This window comes from Rhipicephalus microplus, chromosome 3 (genome assembly GCF_043290135.1).
Source record: "Rhipicephalus microplus isolate Deutch F79 chromosome 3, USDA_Rmic, whole genome shotgun sequence".
In the NCBI taxonomy this organism is placed as follows: Eukaryota; Metazoa; Arthropoda; class Arachnida; order Ixodida; family Ixodidae; genus Rhipicephalus; species Rhipicephalus microplus.
The window spans coordinates 263,161,431-263,187,679 of record NC_134702.1 but is presented as its reverse complement, the minus strand read 5'-3'; the positions used below and the strand labels follow the sequence as shown (position 1 = coordinate 263,187,679).

Below are 26,249 nucleotides of genomic sequence, written 5' to 3'. Positions count from 1 at the left end.
AGTCAGACACTCGTGCCTTTTTGTCACCCCTCCTAGACAGGGCAAATGTACACATTATCTGTCGTTGTCCGAAATAATGTTGAAAGTTGAAGTTGAAGCACCGCAGGTCGCGGGATAGAATCCCGGCTGCGGCGGCTGCGTTTCTGATGGAGACGGAAATGTTGTAGGCCCGTGTGCTCAGATTTGGGTGCACGTTAAAGAACCCCAGGTGGTCGAAATTTCCGGAGTCCTCCACTACGGCGTCTCTCATAATCATATGGTGGTTTGGGATGGTAAACCACACAAATAAATGAAGTTGAAGTTGAAGGCAAGATAACCGCTCGTTATTAAGGGTAACTGACTGGATTCCCAGAGAAGGCAAGCTAGCTAGAGGGGGACAAAAAGTTAGGTGGGCAGATGAGATTTTGAAGTTTGCAGGTATCAAGTGGCAGCTGCACTCACAGAATTGAGTTGGCTGGTGCAACATGCGAGGAGCCTTTGTCCTGCAGTGAACGTAGTCAGGCTGTTCATGATGGTGAGGAAAGCGTGAAAAGTGCTTTCAAGGTATCTCCAAGCGGAGGAAGTTATTTTCACCTTGCTTCCATTCAGACGCGTTACTCTTTGGTAGAACACTTGCTTGGCACACAAACGACCTTGGTTGGAACCTAGATTATTATCATTTATTCTATTTGCATATTTGTTAATTTTTTCCTCATGCAGAAGATGAATTTTTGCTCAGAACCAACGACACCAACGCTAGAATTTCTGCGAAACAGGCTCTTCGAGGCTATCACGTTAAAAGTCCGTGTTGTTTGTGAAACGTCGATTCTGGTCGGAGTCCCGACTATCAGAATTTCTAAACATTACATATTTATTTGTGTGAAGCAGCGCTAACGTCGGGTTACCGTCAATTGTGGTTAGGTGCACTCCTCACAAGTTAATTTATATAGCAGTGTCCAGGACTACTGTCCTCACGATCATCAGCGCTTTATATAGACTTACAGTTTCTGGTGTTTGTATTATCCATCATCTTGTTGGTATCGTTGCGCACCTGTATACATTTGGTTATATAAAATATAAGCGGGTGTTGAACGTTTCTTTGCGTGCGCTTATACGTATATGTTAAAGGCCACTTTGTGGCGTTCGCGTAACAAAAATTATAGCAGTGTGCCCACAGAGTGAATGATGAGCAGTGGGGTGAAGCGTCCATCCGTCCGTCCGTCCGTGTGCTCTTTGATCCGTGCATGCCTCCATCCGTCTCATTGCGTTAGAGATTGCATACGGTGCGCGAGTAACACTGACGAGACGCGAGCCAAAAAAGCCGAGCGCAAGCGTCTTGAACGCGCCCGCCGCTCTGCTTGGTCCTTGCGCCACCAACGATGCTATTGATTTTTTTCTTTATTTGCACCAATCTAGTACAAAGGGGTAGTTGTCACCAAGTAACGGTGACGAAAACTACTTCATTTATTTTTTATTTCAATAAAAAAAAGATCCGCCACGTACGGCGACAATCCAGAGACTAAGGAAGGCGATCGTTCCCCGCGCACTCAGGCAAAGCGTGCGCAGCAGCCAATTGGAGAGTAGTGGTACAGAACCATCGCGAATATCCTCACTCAACTGCAGTTTGTATGTACTTCTGTGAGACAGCGCCATATAAATATACTTTTCGAGAGATACTGCCTTCTTTTTTTCTCGTCTATTCTTGCCTCGGGTACGCGTGATGTGTGACAAGGTAAGACTAAGAGGAACTTCGCCCCTAAAATTGCAGCACAGTCACCTTCCATGGGCATGCTTTGTATAACATGAATTCCCAAGACGTGGGACTTGCCCAATTTTATTGTAGATATATAATCGACAAAAACATTGTTAATCATGCGAGAATATAGCTCGAGTTTTAGTTCTTGCTATTCAATGTACTTCGTTTCTGAGACTGCAATTTCCATTTGCGATAGCTAGCACCAGCGGGTAATTCGGTTATTGTGAGACTGCAGCGCATTCCCATCAAAAACGTTATTCATTTGTCTGTAAACAAAACAATCCTCTTTAAAAAGCCTGATTAGGAAGTACAGGCGGTTACATCGCTGACAGGTAACACCCTAGTCTTTCTTGGCTTAGTTACTACCGGTTCATTCAGCGCGTTTTGAACAAAATCGAATTGTTTCATTGTTTTCACACACTGCAAAGAGGTGGCTTTAGCCAAAGGCTCGCCTATTATATTCACCTATAATAAAATATAGCTCTCCGATGCTATCCTGACTGTCGAGTGTGTTCCGTATGATCGTTCCTAAAAGAATGCTATAATTGAAAAGATGGCAGCATATCCACGGTGTGATTGATGGGGAGTGGGGTGAAGCATCCATCCGTCCATTCATTCTTGCTTCCGTCCATCCATGCGTCCATCTGTGTGACCATCCGTGCGTCCATTCGACCATCCGTGCGTGCGTCTGTTCGTGCGTCCGCACGTCCACCTGTGCGTCCGTCCCTGCGTTCGTCCATGCATCCGCCCCTGCGTTCGTCCATGCATCCATCCATCGGTGCAGCCATCCGTGAGGTCATCCATGCATCTGTCTCAGTGTCCGTTCGTCCATCTATTCAACACTCCAAGTACCATCATCTCGCATCTTTTCAGCATATATTCCGCATATTCACTGCCATCCAGTGCACATTCCAAGGACTAAACGTCAGGTGACACAAGCAAACTTTCTTACAGCTTGCGCTTCGTGTCTACGTCCTACCTTTAGCCACCTCGAGTTCATGGTATATACTACTTCACTGTATTCATGGCACTGCGGTCGAACGCTCGCTAAACCTTTCTAAAACCAAGGAGGTTACGCCCAGCGAGAATAACGTTGCAATCCTTTCTTTTCAGGTAGTGCTAAATGTATATGCCAAAGACTGCTAGTGGGGAAGGAGAAACAGGAGAATTTGGCTTTAGTTAACGCGCACGCTGCGAATTTTTCATTGTTCAAAAACGCACAGGAGAAATCAACCACTGGCACCATCTTGCAGGTCAAAGCGTAAGACATGTTACGTACTACGACGAGGGACGAACGGGTGCCGCTTTAAGGAGCTTCGCTCCTCGAAATGCCAGGCCTGTGCGGTAGACAGAGCACAGTCACAGCGAAAGCTAGAAGAGCAGCCTTTCAGAGCCTTTTCAAAACACTTTTTTGGTAACTACTGCAAGCACACTTGCTTGGTACCTACTAGGGAATTATTATTAAACTTCTGGGTAGTAGGCGGCATTCTCTATGCTATACTTTGTCCTTTTTCTGTGGAGTGTGGTATCCACCAAACACTTGCAAGGAATCTTGTGCCAATTGTCCATACAATGGCTGACGACGATGAAGAAATATGGCTGTAGTGGGCATGCGCCTCAGTTAATAGAGAAACAAGAAGCTTTTGTAACGGGTTGGAGCAAGGGACGGGCCACGCGTTATGCTAATCGCATTGTGCGACGACTGGTTGTTTCGTTGTTTTATAACGCTTTATAAATCCTTTTAGCACGATTGCTTTCCCGACTTCAAGCCTTCCCATGGCAAGTTTGACAACAAGTCAAAAGCACCAGTGTAGCTCAGTAGTGGAATACTGGGCTAGCACCCAGGGGACCCGGCATCGAACCTCGCTGTGCCATTGCTGCAAGTTTTTTTTTCGAATTTCGTGCCATGCGGTGACGGACACCGGCTGCGGTGGCTGCAGCGGCGGACAACATGCAACTGCGCGTGACCAAAAAAGTAATCTCATAACAGCTTTCGCCGTAAAGTCACGGCCGGGACAAAAAAGAACACAAAGAGCACGTCGTGCTTTTCTTTGCATTTCACGATGCTTTTTATGCACCCGTTTCTGTCATATTTGCACAGGATTTGACATGTGTGGTGTCTAGGTATATGTTCACAACTCCAGCAACTGCAATGATTAATTTACTATCATGGTTGCTTGTCGACGGGATGGAGATGCGCCACTGGGCGTCGGATGGGTCCACATTAAGCGGTGTTACATAAGCGAAACACGAATTGACATATTGTACTAGCTGTCATTTATGAATGCACCATAAACATCCAACTACCTCAAAGAAGAAACGTTTCACTTTAGTGTTTTACCAACATTTATGAAGGAGGAATTATCCTTGTTTTTGAGCAATTTTCCCATTTGAAGCCACCTTCAAGGCCTTCAAAAGAATCATGTCTTTGGCCGTCATGCTGTGTCCTGGCGCCAAGACCGTCACCGGGAAGCGGCTGGCGTCAGCAGATCCTTGTCGCGGTGTGCGTCGCGGTGGGTGGAGAGTGTAAGATATTCTAACTGTGAGGCTATAATAAGCAGCGGTAACCTGCATGATCGGGTATATACTACCGATAGTCAAATAATACTCTATTGCGAAGTGCTTGCTGCGTCATATAACTGTGCTGATTTGGAAACTTAAAATGTCATATATAATATTAATGGCTTGTTTAAGATGCATTTGACACGGGATGCCTGGTAAGTAGCTGTGCTGCTGCGTCTTTTGAAGGTTGGCATCGGCGATCAATGTCTACGTGGAAAAAGAACTGGTTCTTCGTGAAGCCGTCGACATGGCTTCCATCGCGGGCCTGTCTATTCAGCAGTCCATGGGGGTTTATGATGTCACAGGTGTGTGCTTGCTGCTGGGTCCCTACGTGGCACCACTGGTGGCCGGCATCTGTAGCCGACTCGAGAGCCGAGAGCAGTATGGTGAGAGCACACGTGCTTAAGGTTCATGAAACTGAAGAGTGCTTTATACACTGCATACGGTCATGCTCTCTTGGTACGGCGCTATAATCTAAAGAAACTGTACTTGTATAGGGCAATAAGGCAGTTGATGGGATCCGTGAATGTCAGTTACATTGGTGTTATTGCGCCTATGGTATTGCACAACGCTCATTTTCTATGTCAAGAACTTGCGGAAATACAAAACTAAAGGTCTTTCTAATATATAGGTATGCATTTTCACGCAAGAAAATTGAGGAACAAAAACACCATCTTCCGCTAAAAGGAACCATGTGTAGATGCGGAGGTGAGGGCGTTAACACATACACTCGGGGCGGCGTTGCACAGGAAGGAAACTTGAGAAGGTGCAAAGCACGCAGTCATAAACCGGTATTTTCTACTTGAACATGCCAAGTGCTGCTAATGGGCAATGAGAGAAAGATAACTTCAATTCGACACCGAGACCCGCAGTCTGCTTTTAGTAGACGCGCACGCTGGAAATTTTTATTGTTCAATTACGCACAGGAGAAATCTTCCGCTGGTGCTACCTTGGATGTCAAGATTCAGTGCCTATATATACAGGGCCGCCACTGAATGGTTCTGCTGTGAGAGCAATCGGTGTTTTAAATCAAGAAACTTGTTCGTAAACACTGCGTGTGTCTGTTCTGGGAGGCGAGGGATCGGGGAGGAGCGTAGAAGAAGAGGGGAGGGAGCACGCATCGGAAATAGTGGTAAACGCCGCGGCGAGGGATGCATATAGGAAAGAGGGGGAAGCGAGCGTACCCATCCTAAATGCATACCCATCTCTAATCGAATTGGCTAATCAGAACTCAAGTATGTCTCATTTCAAAAAACAAGTAAAGCTACTTTTCCTGCCTCCTTGAAATTAGAAATATTTTGCTTTCAACACGAAAATATGTAATTTTGTATATTTATGTAACTTTATAAAGCTGTTAAACCTGAACAACGTAGACTTTGTATAATTTTTGTCCGAATGTGTTTTTTACTGTTCGTTTTTTGTTTATATAGGTTGTGCAATGAGCATTGTACTCATTTTCTCTGATTTTGCTCCTGGCTGTCCGACGTGTAAGTCCGGGGTGAAGGCCTCGTCAGGAGACATACGAGTCTCCTTTTGCCTTGTTTCGTGGACATATTTCGTGTCATGTAACTATGTCCGAAATAAATAAACTGAAACTGAACTGACTGGCAGACGCTGCTGCGTCGGCGTAGCAAGGTGAGAGAGGAGCATAGGAGAGGAGAAAGAGAGGAGGGGAAGGGTGGTCACGCCGCACAGCGGATTGATCACCACCATAAGAAGCTTCGCATAAAAAAACGTAATCTATGTGGTTATTTAGGCACGATTTGCAGCTTCCGTGTAGACACAATACCACTTGTTGGTAAAGTAGCCGCCCCAGCGCAGAGCAGCGAAATGACTCTTCGACATAGCCCTTTCACAAGCTCAGTCAAGAACATCGTTTCACATAATTCGCAGTGTCACATGCATTGATATGTTTGCATCGTACCGGAGGGAAAGCTTTGCCATTTATTTCTCTAATACTTGTGAACAGTTCGCATCTGTTATTAATTTCCCGTACATGGACAGTGTATACTCATTCCAGAAGTTGTACAGACACCACGAAAATTCCCGTTTTGTGAAAAAAAGGTTTCCCTCTTTCTGTTATAAGTTAATGCACATTCTTTCTTTCAAGCATCGTTGCGGATAGATTGTGATTACTTATGGCTGATATTAATGCATTATTAATTTTGTAAAGCTGATGCCCAGTTTGCTGCATCGCGAAAGGAACAGTCGGATCATTCATGCAGGTTGTAATGATTTCTACTTGGGATAATCCTGCTTATGATACAACCATGCTGCGATTCAAACGACAAAGATGCTCAGGGGCAATCGGAGGCTTCCGGTGAAGATAAAATGCTAAACGCACCGCTGAGGAATGCTGCGGCTACCTCGAAGAAAAGTGCACTTCTCGAAGCGCTGGCTCCATGATTTCGTATGAACCGTCGATCCTGACCAGGATGTTGCCCAGTGTTTTGTGAGCTCTTAAGGTGAGAGGGCAGAAGCTAGGATTGCAAACGACAATTCCGGAAGTATCTTGATGAGGTGGCAGAATGGCGTATGGCAGAGATGTGCCGTGGCGGTGACTGAAAACGTCAGATGGGGAGAACACAACGGTAGAGCCAGACGATTCAGTGCTATTGACGGGAACAATTATGGCATTAAGAGGAAGAACATCAACGTCGGAAGCAACAAGAAGCTTGTCAAGGGGATTGTGCTTATTGTCGGTAGATGGCACATCTGAAAACACGGAAAGTTCCACCTGCGCGCGAGTGCAGTCAATTACGGCGTGGTGGCTTGACAAAAATCCCATCCAATTATCACGCCGTGGGAACAAGTGGTCAATACGAGAAACTCGATGTGGTACAGGACGTCCTGAATGATTACTCTCGCCGTACATGCTCCGACTGGTCGAATCGATTGTGCACTCACGGTATTCTGCAAAACGTCGGAAGGCGTCGTCGTTACTTGTCGTACCGAACGGCAGAGTTTTTGACTCATCACAGATACGGCGGCACCCGTGTCAAGTGCAAGAGTTCGTGGACCTTCAACAAACACTTCCAGAACGTTTGTGGGGGACGGGCGAGGACTTGCACAATGGGACGATTTCGCAGCTCGTGCCTCTGGAGCTGCGGCAGTCAGTTTTCTGTCTATACGGGGTTCGGTCGGTGACGCAGAAGGGACGGAGAACGGTAGCGGCGTGGTGAGGATTAGCGACGGGGACCGAATGGTCGGTAGTCGGCAGCAGGGTTGTGGTCTAGTTCGGTTGGTGACGGGTCGCGGTCCTCTAATTGTCGGTCACATTGATTGATGATTGATTTGTGAGGTTTAACGTCCCAAAACCACCATTTGATTATGAGAGACGCCGTAGTGGAGGGCTCCGGAAATTTTGACCACCTGTGGTTCTTTAACGTGCACCCAAATCTGAGTACACGGGCCTCTAACATTTCCGCCTCCATCGTCGGTCACATTGACGTGGAAGTTCTCGTTTCGCGTTCTACTGGGCCGGTAAATAGTAGTCAGAGTACCTCAGAGCTGAGCCGGACCCATTGCGAAGCGCTGGCGACAGATGCGCGCCACATGACCTGGATATCCGCATGCGTATCAGATCGGGCGATTGTCCACTGTGTGCCAAAGGTTTCTGGTATAGCGTTGTTGTGTTGCTGGAAACAGCGTCGTTGGTACTCGTACAGGCTGGGGAGTCGGCCCAAGCGAAGGTCGTGGCGGAGTAGCAGTAACAGCAGCGTAAGCCAATGGCGCGGTGAAGGGTGCTGTCTGAGAGACGGATGGTAGTGCCTCAGACACCTGCGCCTGTATTACCAGCCTGATGGCGGGCGCGAGACACTCAGAAGAGGGTTTCGTTGCCGGTAGATACGACAGGCACGAAAGTTGTCGGGCCACCTCCTCGCGCACATATCGTTTGATTTCCGACATGATTGTGCTGTGGTCTCCACCCAGGGTCAATGCCGCGAGAGTTTCATCGGTAGGTGCTGGCCGCCGTGTCATGACCCATTGTTTGCGCAACTCGTTGAAGCTCTGGCAAAGAGTGGCGAGTTCGGACACCGTACGTGGGCCCTTGGCCAGCAGAATCTGGAAGGCGTCGTCATCTATCCCCTTCAAAACGTGTTTTTTCTTGTCTGCTTCGATCATTGAAGGGTCCAGGCACCTGCACTAGTCGAGCACATCCTCGATGTAGCTTGTAAAGCCTTCCCCCTGAAGCTCTGCGCGTCCCCGTAGGCGCTGTTCAGCATGAAGCTTGCGCACCTTGGGGCGACCGAACACATCAGTAATGCGTAGCTTAAAGGCACCCCAAGTGGCGAATTCCGAGTGGTGGTTGTTAAACCAGAGACTAGCTACCTCTTTCAGGTAGAAGGGTACATATTGCAGCTTCGAAGGGTAGCCCCACTTGTCGATGTCCAGTTGTTTTAAGATAAACAAACGATGAGAAAAGAATTGGAAGTTTAAGAGATGAAAACTTCACGATGCTGTTAAGGATCCGACTTCCAAGCATGCAGTGAACCACAGTATTGTGCCATCTAAGCCTTCATGTTAGTATTGTAGCACTCTTTCTATCGAAAGGCAAGACCGTTGGGATATCTGCAGACATTGACTGAGTTTGTTGAACTAACGTTCAGTTTTCTTTTTATATGAAACAGTTCTACAGCTGCTTGCATCCCTTACTATGTATTTTTGGAGGAGGAAGCAACAAAAAGGGAGAAGGCAGGGAGGTTAACCAGAAATTTCGGAATGTGTAAAAGACACATACCCATCGTGCAGGGCACCTTCGCGAAGGTGGCCGACTCTCTATCTTATAAAGTAAAAGGATTGTCTCATGCTTTTTAGAACCACATTCGGTAGTATTTTACTTATTTCCAAACACTTTATGCCGCAATGAACGTCAGCTACGATACAATAGGCGTACTTATTTCCCGGCATGTTGTAAAAAAATGAGTGAGAACAGAGTGAGACATAAGAAGAGGAAGACATTATATGAAAGCCGTCTGACAACTAAAGTCAATTGATGCTAAAAGTTAATGTAACAAAAACCAACACGTGGGCGCACAGAAAGTTAGCTGGCGTCAAATAAATAGTTGACCTTGCGTACCTTGCAATACAGCAGACTTGTGCTCCGTCTTGTTCTTCGTCTTGTGCTTTGTCTTGTTCGTGCTGACGTTTTGACAGCAATCATTGGTTCCAACTGGCCCACTTCTCCAACGTACTGAAAGTTATTTCGCAGGCATGAAGCCGAGCCGGTCCTTTGTCGCGGCCTGCAGCCCACTGCGATCCGATAATGGAAAGCTGAGCGGATGTGTGATGAGGTTCATGTGCTTGTCATCGCAGCAGGTAAGAGGCTAGCTTCTACCACTCGCATATGATGAACCATATGAATGCTAGAGAAGTCTTGTATCATGGCCTGATAAATATTTGTGTGACTTGTAACATGACAGTGTAGTATGTGCACTTGAAAAATTGTGGCTGACCCTCTATACACTCAAAGGCAAAAGGGTGTCAAAAGGGTGTGTGGTTCGTCTTTTTGGGGACTAATGGGGCTGCCACAAACATTAATCCCTTTAAGTACTAACGGCACCGGGCCAATCAGCTAGTCTCCTCAAGGGACTAACATTTAGTCCACACATTTTCACCTTAGTGAGTAACCGTTAGTCCCACAGTTCATCCCAAAGGACTAAAATTTAGTCCTCACATTTGCACCTTATAGAGCAACTGTTGATCCCCACATTTACACTTTACCGGGCAGCCGTTAGTCCTCACAGTTGCACCTTGCCGGACAAACGGTTGATCCACTCAAATACTTCAATGGGATGAACGTTTTGTCTCCAGTTCAAACATTGTTTTTTGTTTATTTTCCGCCAGGCCTAATACTTTTTCGCCTGCTTTTCTGTGCAGTGAGCAACAAATTCCGCAGAAAAGAAGACGCGAAAAATAGTTAGCCACCTATGTGTAACTGCTTTCACAGTCACGGCAACAACGAAACACAGAAGCGAGACATTGAAATCTTTTATTTTTCTACATACACATGAAGTTTCCCCATTATTTTAAGTGAATTCAGGGTGAAGTGTACAAGTGCGGTCTCATTGTCAAATCTTGTTCACTCCTTGGGGAGCTCCTCCGACGGAAGCGATAGATGACAGGCAGTGTAGACGCCAGCGCATGCAGCCTCCTGCCTGTTGGGTTCGCACGGCTGCACGTACAATAATATAGAAAAAATGGTTCGGCACACGTCACAGAAGATGAATATGCACGCATATGACAAGTACGTGAACGTTATTATAAAAACAAGCGTTAAAATATGACACACAAATAACTTTATCCTCACATCTCGCACAGTCCTTCTGAAGCTGCCCTGACGAAAGAGATGGATGACGGGCATCGCAGACGTCAGCACACAGTCTTGTCTTCAGCACGGTGTGTGCCCACGGCTGCACAATAAGTATGTAAAATAGTGAGTCACACGTGACAGAGGATGAATACAACTGCATATGAAAAATACGTGCAAGTTGAAATGAAAACACATGTGAGATATGACATGCTAATAATTTCACCGTGATGTCACACGTCGTCAAAAGCTCATTTCGTTCCCCATAGCGCAATAGCTTAGGAGCGGCGGCCGCAGTCACAACTCCGCGAACAACCGTGCCGCTAACAAGTCGGCGAGTCCTAAGCGAGCGACGTCGTTCAGCTCGAGCAAGCGAACGCGAGACCAAACACGGCACTGAACGTGGAGTGTCTGCCGCCAGCGAACTTCCAACGGGAGACCGAGCATACGCTTGGCCGCCGCCACGAATAGCTCCGAGCTGTTTCGGAGCTAGCGCCGAAGAAATCGACGGTAATGCGGCCCTTTTCCACAAACTCGAGCGAGTGCAGCGCGCAAACGCGAGGCCGCCGCCGCGGCCAGCGGACGGCTCCGAGCTGGTTGCAACCGACTGGAGGGAAAGCCAACTGTAACGGCGACCAATTTTCAGTAAGTTCCGACGTTAGCGAAAGCCCCGCCAGCACGTGCTGGTGCACATACAGCGCGCGACACACTACAACCATGCTCTTTACGAGAAACCGCAACGTGTTTTCGACGACTCCCAACACAGTGACGAACTCTCAGCCCAATATCGTCAGCACGGAGCTCATCGTGGTGGTGAAGACAGGCGAGCACTCGATGAGCGAGCGTACGGCAGGCCGACGGCAATGGCAGCCAATTTCCAGGCGGTTGCAAAGCACAGGTGAACTGAAGACGCCGAAGCTGACCTTGGCGATGCATTTCGTACATGCTATATACAACACGACTGCGCCCGTTGCCGGCAAGCGCGATCCGTATCGCACTCGCGACAAGTAGAGTAGAAAAAAGAATGATAACCTACTTGCCTTCGAATCCAGCGCTGTTTTCTGCCCTGAGTCGGACTGAAGTATATATCCGATAGGCCTGTTCTTCTCGGCCGCCATATTGGCCTTCGCAACTGTTGCTGTCGAGTGTTGGTCGTGCCTATCTTGAAGCCAGAGATATACAGCGTGGCGTGGTGACCTGTCGAGGCTTGCTCCAGACTCCGTGGGTGCAGCGAAACGCTAAAGCAGCAGTCCACGCTCATCCAGGCGTACACACAAGCACCACGTCGTAATTCTTAGATTGTCGAATCCAGGCGGCCGTGGTCGAGCATTCCGAGCGCGACGCTACGCGACCGCCATCGGCAAAATACGGGGAAAGACAGAGCCAGTAGAGGAGGAGAAGGACATGTGTTCTGTGGAGAAGGAGGTGTGGTCACCTTGGCAACGCTTTTCGCGCTGCCTGCTATGCCCGGGCGGTTTATTCTAGTGGAGACTAACTGGTTTCGCGCCCACGCTTCCCTCTGTGGTTGCTCCTCAACGGCCTATTTGTTCATCGCGAGCGCCTATTGGGCTCCGTTCCTTCTTTTTCGGGTATTTTTGCCTCATAGTGTATAGAAAAAGGCATAACACGAAAGGGAAACATGTATTTATGAAGGTATAGTTGAGAGTTTCTTGCGCATTTAAAAAGTAAAAATTTGCAAAGTCATGGTAGAATCGCAAAAAGCTTGAAACTTGCTGAGCAGCCCTCAAGCAGGAAGTAACCATGAAATTAGCATACACAGGACGAGAGCGGACTAGGAACTGCCACAGGTCGACACTTTCAGCACGCTGTTCAAACAGAAAGAAATAGGCACAAAGCTAGCGCACAAGTGTACAAAGAACAATCGCGAACTGTCGCAATTCTTCCACCGTTGTGTGCCAGCAGCATGATCTTTTTGTAAATACGGCTGTGCGAAGTGACCCTCGTCTTCTCCCGAATCACGAGTCTGAATAGAGTGCGCGTAGGAGACACTACGCTCCGTGGTGGCTTCGCTTCGTGACGTGGACAACCTTTAGAACGCGACCGACACGAGCCCATCGCCCCATACTGCCACTAATCACGAAAACGCGCTAACGTTTCGGAGCTCTGGGGACTACGAAGCGGTGTATGTTGTGGTTAGTGTTCCAGGAAAGGTACGCTTTGTGATGCAGTGGTTAGCACCCCAAGCTGAGAATAGAGAAGTCGCTTGTTTGATTACATGAGACGGATCAAGGTTCGCGTCTCCCTGTTTTCTTTGCGATCTCCTAGTATATATATATATATATATATATATATATATATATATATATATATATATATATATATATATATATATATATTCGATGATATGTATATAATTGAATATATAAATATTCAATGATATATATATATATATATATATATATATATATATATATATATATATATATATATATATATATATATATATATTGGGAGTAATAATTCAATGGGCCAATTTAGTCTTCGTGAAGGTATGGGATATGGCACAACGGGAGCGTTGTCAACAAGGATAAATATATTTATTTCCGAACAGTTTCGGGAGGGGTCCTCCCTTCATAAGGGAATGAAGGAAGGACCCCTCCCGAAACTGTTCGGAAATAAATATATTTATCCCTGTTGACAACGCTCCCGTTGTGCCATATCCCATATATATATATATATTCAATGATACTTCCGTGACGGAAGTACGTGAGCGTAGCCGGCGTGAATCTCGGCGTAAAACACTTCGGTGTTAAAAATCGTTTTCACAACATGGGTTATGCAATGATTTTGAATGTAACACACTGTAATATTATAAGAAGTATAACATTACAGTGTGTTACTCTTTCCGGGTGGATGTCGCACAAGTCTAAAAAACACCTAGTGTGAGAGAATGTGGACTATCTAGTGAGAGAGGGGAGAATAGGATTTCGCACAGTCTCGTCGCGCTGAGAGCAAAGCGCATAGAAAGTATATAAGCTGTCGGCTGTCGCCCGCCGTGTTAGCCCATGCGCCACCAATCGGGACCTCATTCACAACTACTGCACCAACAACCCTTAGCTTCAGGTTCATTCCATCGTACTCGTTGAAGACGGGGACAGGAGGAAGGAGTTCCCTATCTTGATGAGCATTATCGACGGCCCGCCTCTCGCGCAAATAAGCAATGTCGAATGAGCCCTCTGCGCGATTTAGATGAGTTCACTTGTTTCATCTTTGCCTGAGCCGCATTCGTCACTGTTGTAGCGGACATGCGCTGTGTACTGTATACTGGCAGCGTGTTGGCAGTTGTAATGTAGTAAAGTGTTAGCACGATCGGTGTTTCAGTGAGACTGTCCCATCCGATATCTTATTTAAAATGTGCTAATAAACCTTTTGCTGCTTCTTGTTATCATCCACGTGTAGTTGCCTCTGTCCTTCGTCACACACGTGTGACAGGTTACATAGAACCATCGCTCGCATACTTCTACCCGTGGCTACGATGTGTTGCGGATGATTGCGGCCGCGCGACAACAAGCAGGAGCACTGAGGAGAAAGAAGGTAGAAATAAACATGGACGTTCTATCCCTGGTGAAGAGACTTGCTTGCTTGCTTGTTCCGTTCTTTTGTGGCTCTCACCCACTAAGGGGGATTGGCCAAGAAGCCGGTGGTTAATGCAAGTCAATACCTTTAGATTTTTTAGACTAGAGGAATATGATTACTGTGTTTTGACTGTGAAATTAATTTGGCGCAATGTAAAAAAAAGAAAAAAGACTTTTGCCGCACTCGAAAACAAGAGACTTTTGCCGCAATGTAAAAAAAAGAAAAGAGACTTTTGCCGCACTCGAACACAAGAAGTAGCTATCACAAGGCTGTGTTGCCCGGGTACCAAATCTAAATTTCTATAAACACAGGTCTGCTCAAGTACCTTCGCCACTGTGTGCATTCTGTGATGAGCTGGAAGCAATAGACCATTTCTTTTTTGACCTGCAGGCAGGTTAACACATTACGAAAAACCCTATTAGAAATGCCTTTACGTGGTATTGGTATGGACTTATCTCTGCCTGTCATTTTGTCTTTCGGAGCTTCCATTTCTGGTTTCTCTAATGCGACAGTATGCGCAGCCGTCCGGGACTATATTGATGAAACAAATAGGTGGACTAATTAACCAGTTTCATTATTCTAACATGTCCACATAACTATATACGTATAAAATCAGAATATTGCTCTATTCTAAGAATAAATTCGTTTATGTAAATATTTGTATGCATTACATTGAGCACCAAACGTTCCTAGGCTCTCGGTAACCTTTCTGTTAAACCTCCATCATTCCAAATCTGAATAGTAAATAAAAAAAAAACTCCATTCTTGGCCGATCCCCCACAGTAGGTATGCGCCATTAACAATAAGAGAATAACAACAACAACAACGTTCTTGGTATAGGGCTCGGGTCTTGAATTCGCGACATATTTTTAGTGCCGAAACCCCATGGTCACGCCGTTCCAAGACTTCTACCTCCGATGGCGTCGTTGGAGCGGCTGCGCAAGAACCGTGGTGTCGTCAGGGCCAGCGTCACACGAACTATCACGCTCCTGACCGACGAGCTGCAAGCATCCGTTCCCGATGCCAGTCAGGTCGACTGCTACACTGCCTACCTCACTCAAAAGAACGCCGTACTTGTAACCTTAAACAAAGAAATCTTTGATGTGTCTGACGACGACGACTACAAGGATGACCTCGAGGTCGTGGAAGAGTACCACCGAAGAGTATCTTACACCATGTCACGAGCGCGTTTCTTCGCCGAGAGGCCGCAAACAAGGCGACAGTGACGAGTGTTGTGAGGTCGGTGGCTACATCACCCAACGCCGACGCCGGTGATGCCAGCACCGCAGCCCAGAGTCAGGTCAGTGACTCTTCTTGAGTAGCCGATGCGATTCCTAGTTAAGGAATGATGCCATGCCATCGCACGGTGGTTCTGCCAAAACTACATATTGCCGCGAACCATGCATTGGGTTCGTTTATTTGTGTTTTGTTGGCTTGGCAATGGCTTAGGGTTCATCTACCCCGCACCTCCACCAGATGTCACGCAGCAAAGGACGACGCAGTTGTCTATGAGGAAAACAAGTTTATTGGAGCGAACCTGTACTCCCCTAAGAACTGAAAAAATACACAGGCGGCGAAGCAGCGGCCAGCAAAACGACGGGCAGGCTAGTGAGCGTCGGCGATCGAATGACGCGGCATCGGCTGTGCGGGAATTTATATCCCTCGGCGCGAGGGTTTCTCGAATAGTCGAATTGTATCGAGAACGCCGTGATAGCGTTTGTTAGAAACGCTGTTCGTTCGAACAGCGTCTCTAACAAACAACGCTTGAAGCGTTGTTTCTATTGAACAACGCCTGAAGCGTTGTTCGATAGCGTTTGTTCGAAACGCTGTGGTAGCGTTTGTTCGAAACGCTGTGAAAATGGCGATAGCACAGGCTGGCGCAGCCAGGCCGAAAAAACAAAACACAAATAAACAAACCCAATGCATGGTACCCCCTGCCACGAATCGACGACGCCCTCGACCACCTCTGCCACGCCAAGTACTTCTCATCCATGGATCTGAAGACCAGCTACTGGCAAATTGAAGTGGACGAGAGAGACCGAGAGAAGACTGCATTTATAACCCCGGACGGTCTATACGAGCTCAAGGTGATGCCGTTTGGGCTGTGTACGGCGCCCGCAACGTTTCAGAGAGTCATGGACACTGTGCTAGCAGGCATGAAGTGGCACACTTGCCTCGTATACCTCGACGACGTTGTCGTATTCGCCCGGACTTTCGACGAACACCTCACAAGGTTGGAATCTGTACTCGAGGTCATTCGTACGTCGGGGTTAACGCTGAAGCCTGAGAAGTGCCGTTTCGCGTACGAGGAACTCAAGTTCTTGGGTCACGTCGTGAACGCCGCGGGAGTCCTACCTGACCCGGCAAAAACATCAGCCATTGCGAACTTCCCAAGGCCGAAAGATAAGAAGGGTGTGCGAAGGTTTCTCGGACTGTGCGCATACTACCGGCGCTTCGTCGCAAACATCGCACGCATTGCAGAGCCACTCACGCGCCTGACGAAAGAAAGCACCCCTTTCAGCTGGGAAAACGACCAAGAAAGGGCATTCTGCGAGCTGCAACAACGCCTGCAAAACCCGCCCGTGCTCGCTCACTTCGACGAAAACGCCGAAACGGAAATGCACACGGACGCCAGTGATATCGGTTTGGGTGCCGTCCTCGTCCAAAAGCAAAGCGGTTATGAAAAGGTAATCGCCTATGCAAGCCGTGGTCTGTCGAAGGAGGAGAGAAACCACTCTGCCTCCGAGAAAGAGTGCCTGGCTATCATATGGGCCATTTCAAAATTTCGCCCATGCTTCTATGGTAGACCGTTTAAGGTTGTGACAGACCATCATGCGCTGTGTTGGCTCGCCAATTCGAAGGACCCCTCTGGCCATCTTGGGCGGTGGAATTTGCGCCTGCAAGAGTTTGACGTTACAATATTCTACAAATCCGGCAGGAAACACTCCGACGCCGACTGCCTGTCTCGCGCCCCCGTCGACCCACCACCACAGGACTCCGATGAAGACAGAGCGTTCTTCGGAGTCGTGACAGAGAGCGACCTAGCCGCCCAGCAGCGTGCCGACCCTGACCTCCGCGCCATGATCGACTACCTCGAAGGACGCAACGTCGCCGTGCCTAGGGCGTTCAAGCGCAACTTACCAGCATTCAGCCTCAAAACCTCCATCCTAGTGAAGAAGAATTTCAACCCCGGAACGAGAATGAATTATCTACTTGTCATCCCCGCAGACCTTCGTGACGAAATTTTGGAAGCGTGCCACGACGACCCGTCTTCCAGACATCTCGGAACAGCTCGCACGATTACAAAAATCAAGGCGAAATACTTCTGGCTCCACCTTACATCCGATGTCACCCACTACGTCCGGAACTGCCGTGACTGCCAGCGACGAAAAACACCACCGACGAGACCAGCCGGACTTCTGCAGCTGATCGCCGTCCCAATGAGGCCCTTCCAACAGATCGGAATGGACCTTCTGGGCCCGTTCCTTACATCCCGATGCGCGAACAAATGGATTGTCGTAGCGACAGACTACATGACGCGCTACGCAGAGACCACCGCTCTTCCTAGGGGAACTGCACAAGAAGTTGCAAAGTTCTTTATTAACCAAATTGTGCTGCGACATGGAGCCCCTGAGGTCCTAATTACGGACCGCGGAATGACCTTCACTGCGGGGCTCAAGCAAGGAATCTTACGCTACAGCACACAGATCACCGAAGAACGACGGCGTACCACCCCCAAACGAATGGACTAACGGAACGGCTCAATAAGATAATCGCGGATATGCTGTCTATGTACGTCGACGTTGAACATAAGACGTGGGACGAAGTCCTCCCGTGCGTCACGTTTGCGTACAACACGGCTATTCAAGAAACCACGCAGATGACACCGTTCGAGCTCGTCTACGGAAGACGGCCGACTACGATGCTCGACGCCATGCTTCCGCACGTAGAAGACGACGACCTCATCACCGACGTCCAAGGATACCTCCAACGTGCGGAGGAGGCCCGCCAGCTCGCTCGAGCTCGTATAACGGACCAGCAACTGGTGGATGCCGGACGCTACAATCTCCGACGCCGAGACGCCGAGTACCATCCTGGAGATCGTGTGTGGGTTTGGATTCCCATTCGACGACGTGGACTCAGTGAGAAACTTCTACGACGCTATTTCGGACCCTACCAGATTCTACGACGTGTTGGCGAACTAACGTACGAAGTGATCTCCGGTGGGGACTCCCTACATCACGACGACGCACGCGGCCCGAAGTCGTCCATGTGGTTCGCTTAAAACCTTTCTACGGACGATGACGAACTTTTATTTTAATTTTTGTGGACTGTCCCTTATGTTAGCATCGGGTCGATGCACTCTTAGAGGGGGGTAATGCTGCGAACCATGCATTGGGTTTGTTTATTTGTGTTTTGTTTTTTCGGCCTGGCTGCGCCGGCCTGTGCTATCGCCGTTTTCACAGCGTTTCGAACAAACGCTACCACAGCGTTTCAAACAAACGCTATCGAACAACGGTTCAGGCGTTGTTCGATAGAAACAATGCTTCAAGCGTTGTTTGTTAGAGACGCTGTTCGAACGAACAGCGTTTCTAACAAACGCTATCACGGCGTTCTCGATACAATTCGACTATTCGAGAAACCCTCGCGCCGAGGGGTATAAATTCCCGCACAGCCGATGCCGCGTCATTCGATCGCCGACGCTCACTAGCGTGCCCGTCGTTTTGCTGGCCGCTGCTTCGCCGCCTGTGTATTTTCTCAGTTGTTAGGGGAGTGCAGGTTCGCTCCAATAAACTTGTTTTTCTCATAGACAACTGCGTCGTCCTTTGCTGCGTGACATTATCGCGGCGTTTTTCGGCGCACTTCGCGATTGGCAGTCCTTCTGGGACCATTCAGGTGCCACAATTCACCTCAATAAAGACCTTTTACAAATCGAGAATTTCAACTACCTTGAGTTCCATTTGAGCAGTGCAGCAAGGCATCCGACTAGCCGAGGATAAGTACAACATCGCGATCAAGACCTTGACGGAGCAATTTGGTCGACGCGACTTGCTTGTCAATGAGCACGTTGACCACCTGCTCGCCTTAGCGCCAGTCAAGTCGTCGGCAGACGTGGAGAAACTTCGCCTGCTCTACGACAGGGTCAACGGTGGAGTCTTTGCGTTGGCCGATTTGGGCGTATCTTCAAACCAGTACGACGTGGTGCTCAACCGCGTCCTGATGAAGTGTCTGCCGGTTGATCTCGCGATTCTCTACCGTCATAAGGTGCAGAAAGCGCCTCAGGAAACACCCGGCTTCGCAACACCTAAACAGAGAGCTCGCCAGACTGCTGAATTGCTCAACTTTCTGCGCATTCACATTGAGCTTCGAGAGGAAAGCAGGCTAGAACAAAAGACGTCTGGTTGCTCGTGGTTGCAGGCTGAAGAGGTCGAACCTCCATCGGCAGCGATGGGAAATTTGCATACGGAGTCCGCATTTGGTGCCGAATATGTTACAGTTACGGAAGAGGTGTGCCGTTTAAGCAGAAGTTGTCAGCACACCATCGCGGACTGCAACGTTCAACTCTTGGCCGAGAAAAAATGGGCTCGGTTGCGCACTGCTCGCTGCTGCTACTGTTGCGGCTTGCGAAACCACACGGCGCGTTTTTGCCGACGTGCACGCAAGATCACCTGTATTAAGTGCAACAGACGACACCTCACTATCCTCCGTGAATTGTTCACACTGGCAGCCCCAACCCGTACAAACGCGACGACAGTGAACTAGGACGACCCGCGCATCGCAGGGCGACGCACTAACACGCCTTCAGTGACATCGGCCCTAAGCGCTCTGAGTGGAATCAACGCCGTTCTTCTTCAAACAGGATGAGTCTGGATCAAGTGCGGGTCCCGAAAGCGTCTCGTGCGCATTCTTCTTGACAGCGGCAACCAGCGCATATTCATCCTAGCGGATGTCTCAAAGGGCCTCAGATGCCCGGTCATCGGAACCGAAGAACTTTCTTTGGTTATGTTCGGCCACTCGAAGCCCCACGAAGTAAGACGCAGTCGACGAGTAGCTTTGACTCTACGAGGCCAACGTAGGGATGGACATGGCAATAACCGTGGGGGCCCTGGAAGTACCCGAAGTGTGTGCAGTTACAAGTCCGCTGCTCAGTACTGATATTTCGCAGCTTTTGTGTGACAAGAACTAAGATGCCAAGGACAAATTTCATCCCGACACCTGGCACCCACAGGTAGTAAGCGTTTTACTTGATTCCGACGTCTACTGGAGGGTGGAATCTAGAGGGATAGATTGCTTGTCCAATGATCTTATGGCAATGGAAACCAAGTTCAGCTGGACCGTTCCGGGTACCATGGAACGCGATAGAAGTTCAGCATACACGAGCGCTCTATTCCTGTACTGTAGCACCAAGTTTGTTCCTAACGGTGATCTTTCTGCAATGTGGCGTCGCGGTGTCATGGAGATCAAGGCGCCTGCTGAAAAAAAAAACAAGGCTCCACTAGAACTTGAGGCATCTGAACAGGGCATCATCAAGTTTGACGGCTGTTCAAGGTTCCGTTAAAACCACAAGTTTCGGGTAGACATTCAGGCAACGATCATCGAAGATTGGCAGAAGGCTAGCCTCAAGTGCAATTGAGCTTGTTCAAAAGCGTTCGGAACTGTATAGACACACTGGCAAGGCAATCACAATGGCGTTTCGCAAAAAACAGACAAGGCGATTAAAAATACCACATCCGCATGACCATGGCAATTATGCGCCTCATCATGCAGTCATTCATGAAAATGCTGTCACACCAAGGCTTCGTGCTGTGTCTGACGCCTAAACGCACGCGCTAGGTCATGCCTGCCACAACGATGCCCTGCTGAAGGGCTCAAAGCTCAACGCTGATGCTATGCAGTTGCTGCTCATCTTCCAGAGCCAACCAGTCATACAGTGAAAGTTCGGGAGAGATATTTGGTGGAAATACGAGTCATACCGGATCACCCGCTCGACAGGAAACACATCTAGACGGTAATTTGTGTTGCACCCTGAACGCCGAAGGCCTCGCTGTTGGGAGCTGCAAAGTATGTTCCTGCGTTGACGGTAGCGCACGTTCAGTGCTAAAATAGCTGACGGGGGTGGTCAGCGCACCCAGGAGAGAGTGATATTGCACGCATGCTTTATGGTGACTATCTTCTGGAAAGGCAAGGAAAGTGACTGGTTCAGTTAGCATATATTCTGGAGGCAAGTCAGCGAAACAAGTGATCAGGACTAGCGAGACTGCCTCGTGATCATCTTGGCCCCTTGGCAGTATGTTGCGGATGATTGTGGCCGCGCGACAACAATCAGGAGAACCGAGGAGAAAGAAGAATGGCAGGGCACGAGAGGTAGAAATAAACATGGGCGTTCTTGGTGTAGGGCTCGGGTCTTCAATACGCGACACGATGCGCTTGAGGGTTCTTACGGAACACGACGGTGATGGCGACGGCAACAAGCCGTTAAGATCGAGTGTCCATATAATTGCTATCGCAATGAAAGGCAAGCGTTAAGGAAGAAACGGGCTTCGTCACTCCTTCTGAAAAGGCAGCTCTAATTCAAACACGAATGAAGAAACGCCAAACCAATGAAACGTGATGAATAAGCACGGTGGTAACCTAACGATCCACTGCACAAAATGAGTGGTGCGCACCTGTGAATTGCGACACCAAGGTAGTACAAAAGTACAAGAGTACAAGTGCCTATATTGTCTGCCACATCTGTGACAGGTCTGAGCGAAGCTACGATAGTTTAGCCGCACGCAGACGGCTTTGCACTGTCTTTTTATCTTCATTTAAAAAAAACCTGAAGGACCTTCTTTACGAGGTTATTACATGGGGGGGGGGGCAGATATCACTTCGGTAGACATGTCGAAAACTGGGGTAACTTTTGGGGAAAACAAATCACAAAATGAATGTCATCAAATCAATTTCAGACACGGACTTCATGAAGCACCAACTGTATTAACCAGAGAGCCACCCCAAATAACAAGAAAAAAATTTGCTCTGTATCGGCATGTTTTACTGCAAATGTCGTCAAAAGACGATAGTCTTGCTTGTGGAGGGAGTGAACAAAGCGTTTATTTGATGTTGTGCGCAAGAAAATAGGTGAATTGTATTCTGGAAGCGCTGCGTTAGGCAGTCTCGATCCATGCAGCGAAGGCAAACGAGCGCATCGAGGCAGGTTAGACACGAGCGCTATCTGCAGTGATTTTCAAAAACGAAGAAATGTGTGCGCGCCTACAGAGGAAGATGCGCGCCTGTCTCGGAGGCGATAAGGTGAAGAACGCAAAGAGACGGGGATGTGCCACCACCGTGTCGCCTTACCGAAACGTTGGAAACACTTGCCTTTTTGAGCATCACGTTGCACTGTCAGCACAGTGTGATAATCGCTACGCTCCTTAAATTACCTGCGTGTGCCTTCTTTAGTATGAAGCCACACATAAAAAATATTGACGGGTTGTCATGGTGCCTCAGATATGTGCAAATATTGCTTTTCAAATCAACAATCGCACAAGTATGAACGTTGAAGCTTGCACAATATTGGTGGGCGCTGCGAATGGGGTTGGCCGTTTGGGGTATTGCTTGGAGCCGTTTGGGGTATCTTTACGGCAGACAAACAGACTAATGTACAGGTATGCAAAAAGACAGACAGACAGACCAAAATTTTGGCGTCGAAGTGCCCAAAAAAGACTATCGTCTTTAAAAACTGCCAGATTCCACGTACTGTGGGAACGATCATATGAAAGCCCGAATGATAAAGGTTGATATGTCACTTCAAAATAAGCAGAACTATACAAGTTACACATAAATTAAGCCATGCATAACTTCGTTGTCTTGATTATCATGTTCGAACATGTCATTTACCTTCATCGTCTATTCACGTCATGTGATACCAAATTAGGTATATAGTGAGCTAGCGAAACGGCCACGAGCGCGCTATCAGCGTAGCATGTAGTAATGTTTTAGACGACACGCATGCCTTGAACATCATGTTTGGCCATGTCATTTACCATCGTCGCCCATTCGCGTCACGTATTTTCAAATTTGGTACATATGCAGCTAGCGAAACGGCCAAAAGTGCCTCGCGAAATTGATGCTTGATATATGAAGTTTAATGTCCCAAAACCATCATATGATTATGAGAGACGAAGTAGTGGAGGGCTCCAGAAATTTCGACCACCTGGAATTCTTCAACGTGCACCCAAATCTCAGCACACGGGCCATAAACATTTCCGCCCCCATCGGAAATGAAACTGCCGCAGCCGCGATTCGATCCCGCGACCTGCGGGTCAGCAGCCGAGTACCTTAACCACTAGACCACCACGGCGGTATGCGTGTTTTGAGAGCTGAAGATATCCTCGTCATGCTGAGATCCACGAATTTTCGGTGAGCGATACACTGGTGATTCGAAGAGAAACCCGAAAACAACGCACAAACACGTGTTAATTCTTCTTCCTTCACGGCGCTCCATGAACCGACGTCGGAGCCGAAGCGCTTACCGTGCATGACTCAGTGCGTGAAGTCTCGCAAGCTCGTGAATCCCCGAAAAAATTCAGCCAGGAGCGGTAAGAGTGGTAAGTTGTGTGGTTCTTACATGAAAAGCATGCGATGATCATTATGTTTGCACCAGTCATATACCTTTGTCTTTCCTTCAAGTGACCTTATTCCAAATTTAGTATATGTGAAGCTAGCAAAATGGCTGCGAGAGGATCATGATTGTCGAATGTAGTCATGTTGTTACATGACAGGCACGTGGTGATTATTATGTTTGGACAAGCCATTTATTTTCTTCCTCAACCATTCGCGTCTCGTAATACAAACTTTGTATATGTGAAGCCAGCGAAACGGCCGCGAGTGCATCATGAATGTGGTATGTTGCCTTCTTTTTACATGACACGCATGTCATGATTATCATCCTTGCACATGTCGTTTACCTTCGTCGTCCATTCTCGTTACGTAATACCAAATTTGGTATATGTGAAAGTAGCGAAACGGCCACGAGCGCATCATGAGCGAGGCATGTAGTCATATTGTTACATGACACGAATCTAATGATTATCATGTTTGCACCAGTCACATAGCTTCTTCATCCATTCACGTCACGTATAACCAAATTTCGTATATGTGAAGGTAGTGAATCAGCTGCGAGTGCATCATCAGTATGGCATGTAGTCCTATTCTTACATGGCATGCATCTCATGATTATCTTGTATGCACCGTTCATATACCTTCGTCATCTATTCACGTCTCGTAATATCAAATTTTGTATAGGCGAGGCGAGCTAAACAACCGCGAACGCACCATGAGCGTGGCGTGTAGTCACGACTGACATGGCATGCATGTCACGATTTCCACATTAGGGTCAGTCGCATGCGTTCGTCATGCACTCATGTCATACCATACAAGTGCTGCAGCATATCGTGCTAATGAAACAACCGCAGAAGCAGCAAGACCATGGAATGTAGATCATGACATTCATGACATACATGTCATGATATTGTGTTGTTATGACAAGCCATATATGCTCGTCATACAGTCATGTTATGCGATACCAATTTTAGTATTGATACCTTTGTCTAAATGGCCAGGAGAGGCAAATGTCGCAGGTGGCTAGATAGATAGATAGATAGATAGATAGATAGATAGATAGATAGATAGATAGATAGATAGATAGATAGACAGATATATAGATAGACAGATAGATAGATAGATAGATATATAGATAGATAGATCGATAGATAGATAGACAGATAGACGCATTTAAAAGGAAAAGTAACATGCTATGATTAGGTGGTAAGTTGACCATGAAGTAAATCCTAAAATTTGTCAAGATTGTGTTCCGTGGCAGTCTGATGGTAATGTGTTCTACCCGGTTATTGTGCAAGCCGAAAATGAATTAGCATAATCTGAAGACCTGCAGTTCATACGTTTGGATTTATATCTATAATCACCACGGGGGAAGATAGCTAGTGGTGACTGAAAGAATTCATCATGGAGAGAATAATGATGATAAAGCCCATCGAACAGTGCTAACCGACAAATTTTTCGACGAAGTGTTAAGTTCACGAACACAGCTTCTCCTTTAACGGGGTCACGCTACTGTAATTGGAATAATCAGAAAAAAAAAGAATCGCACAGCACGTTCATGCAGGGCTCCTATGTTATTGATGTTGATATGTGAGGTTTAACGTCCCAAAACCACCATATGAATATGAGAGATGCATGTTATTGATGTTATATATTTGTTTTTGGGTCCCAGATGGCAGTTGCGTATTTTATTTTGAACGGAGCAACGTTGTGTAGACAAGTTTTTTTTTTTAACACGTAGTGGGGCTTCTTTAAAATTATGTTTCAGGAGTCCAAGGGTGCAGTTAGCAGATGCGAGGGTATTATTTAGTGGTTAATTCATGATACGTTTGACTGGAGAGTGGTGCGAATATATTTGTGTGTGCTGTCGAGTTCAACGATGAACTGTTATCAAGGAAGTAGGCGGTCGGTATGCGTTGCTCATTAGTAAAAACATAAGCTTAGTTTTCAAAATATTCAATGGTATTAACCAGTCTGAATACCATGTTTTTATGGCCGTTCAATCAGTGAGTAACAAAAGATGCAAAGGTTGTGGGTGCTCCCCTGATCTGTACAGCTGCGTCGTTATCGGCCTGTCTCGCAATCAGCTGCCACGTGAAATTAAAGAAGCTGACGCTATAGCGGAAATGGGACACTTGTGTGTGAGTTCACCACCAATAGCGCTGATGGATAAAGGAATGACGTTTCTTGGAATGACACCACGTGCAAGATGAGTTGCGTTTTCACGCATGTATAAGATGAACGTCAAGGGCATGAAATAAACAGTTGGAAGTTTAGCACCCACATTTGTGACGTTTCTGTCGTCTTCCCTCTCCCTTTTTTTATATGTACCGACCTAATACAAGCTAAGTTCATGGCTAACCAACTTACCCAAGCCACAACACTTTTGTTCATTGGAGCACTTGTAAAAATCGTGGAAGAGGTGATCTGAAAACTTTGTTA

At 47.4% G+C, this 26,249-nt stretch overlaps 1 protein-coding gene across 6 annotated transcripts in view; it reads left to right on the top strand.

Moving 5' to 3' along the window:
- Positions 1-26,249, top strand: part of LOC119168408 (uncharacterized) — a 626,194-nt gene that overhangs the window by 276,602 nt on the left and 323,343 nt on the right. For 5 of the 6 annotated variants that reach the window (XM_075890976.1, XM_037419821.2, XM_037419815.2 and 2 more), the window contains exons 5-6: positions 4,484-4,683; positions 9,510-9,616. In XM_075890976.1, the coding sequence (XP_075747091.1) occupies positions 4,484-4,683; positions 9,510-9,616 (307 nt within the window). The remainder of the gene's footprint in view (positions 1-4,483; positions 4,684-9,509; positions 9,617-26,249) is intronic. The other variant, XM_075890977.1, reaches the window with a different exon arrangement.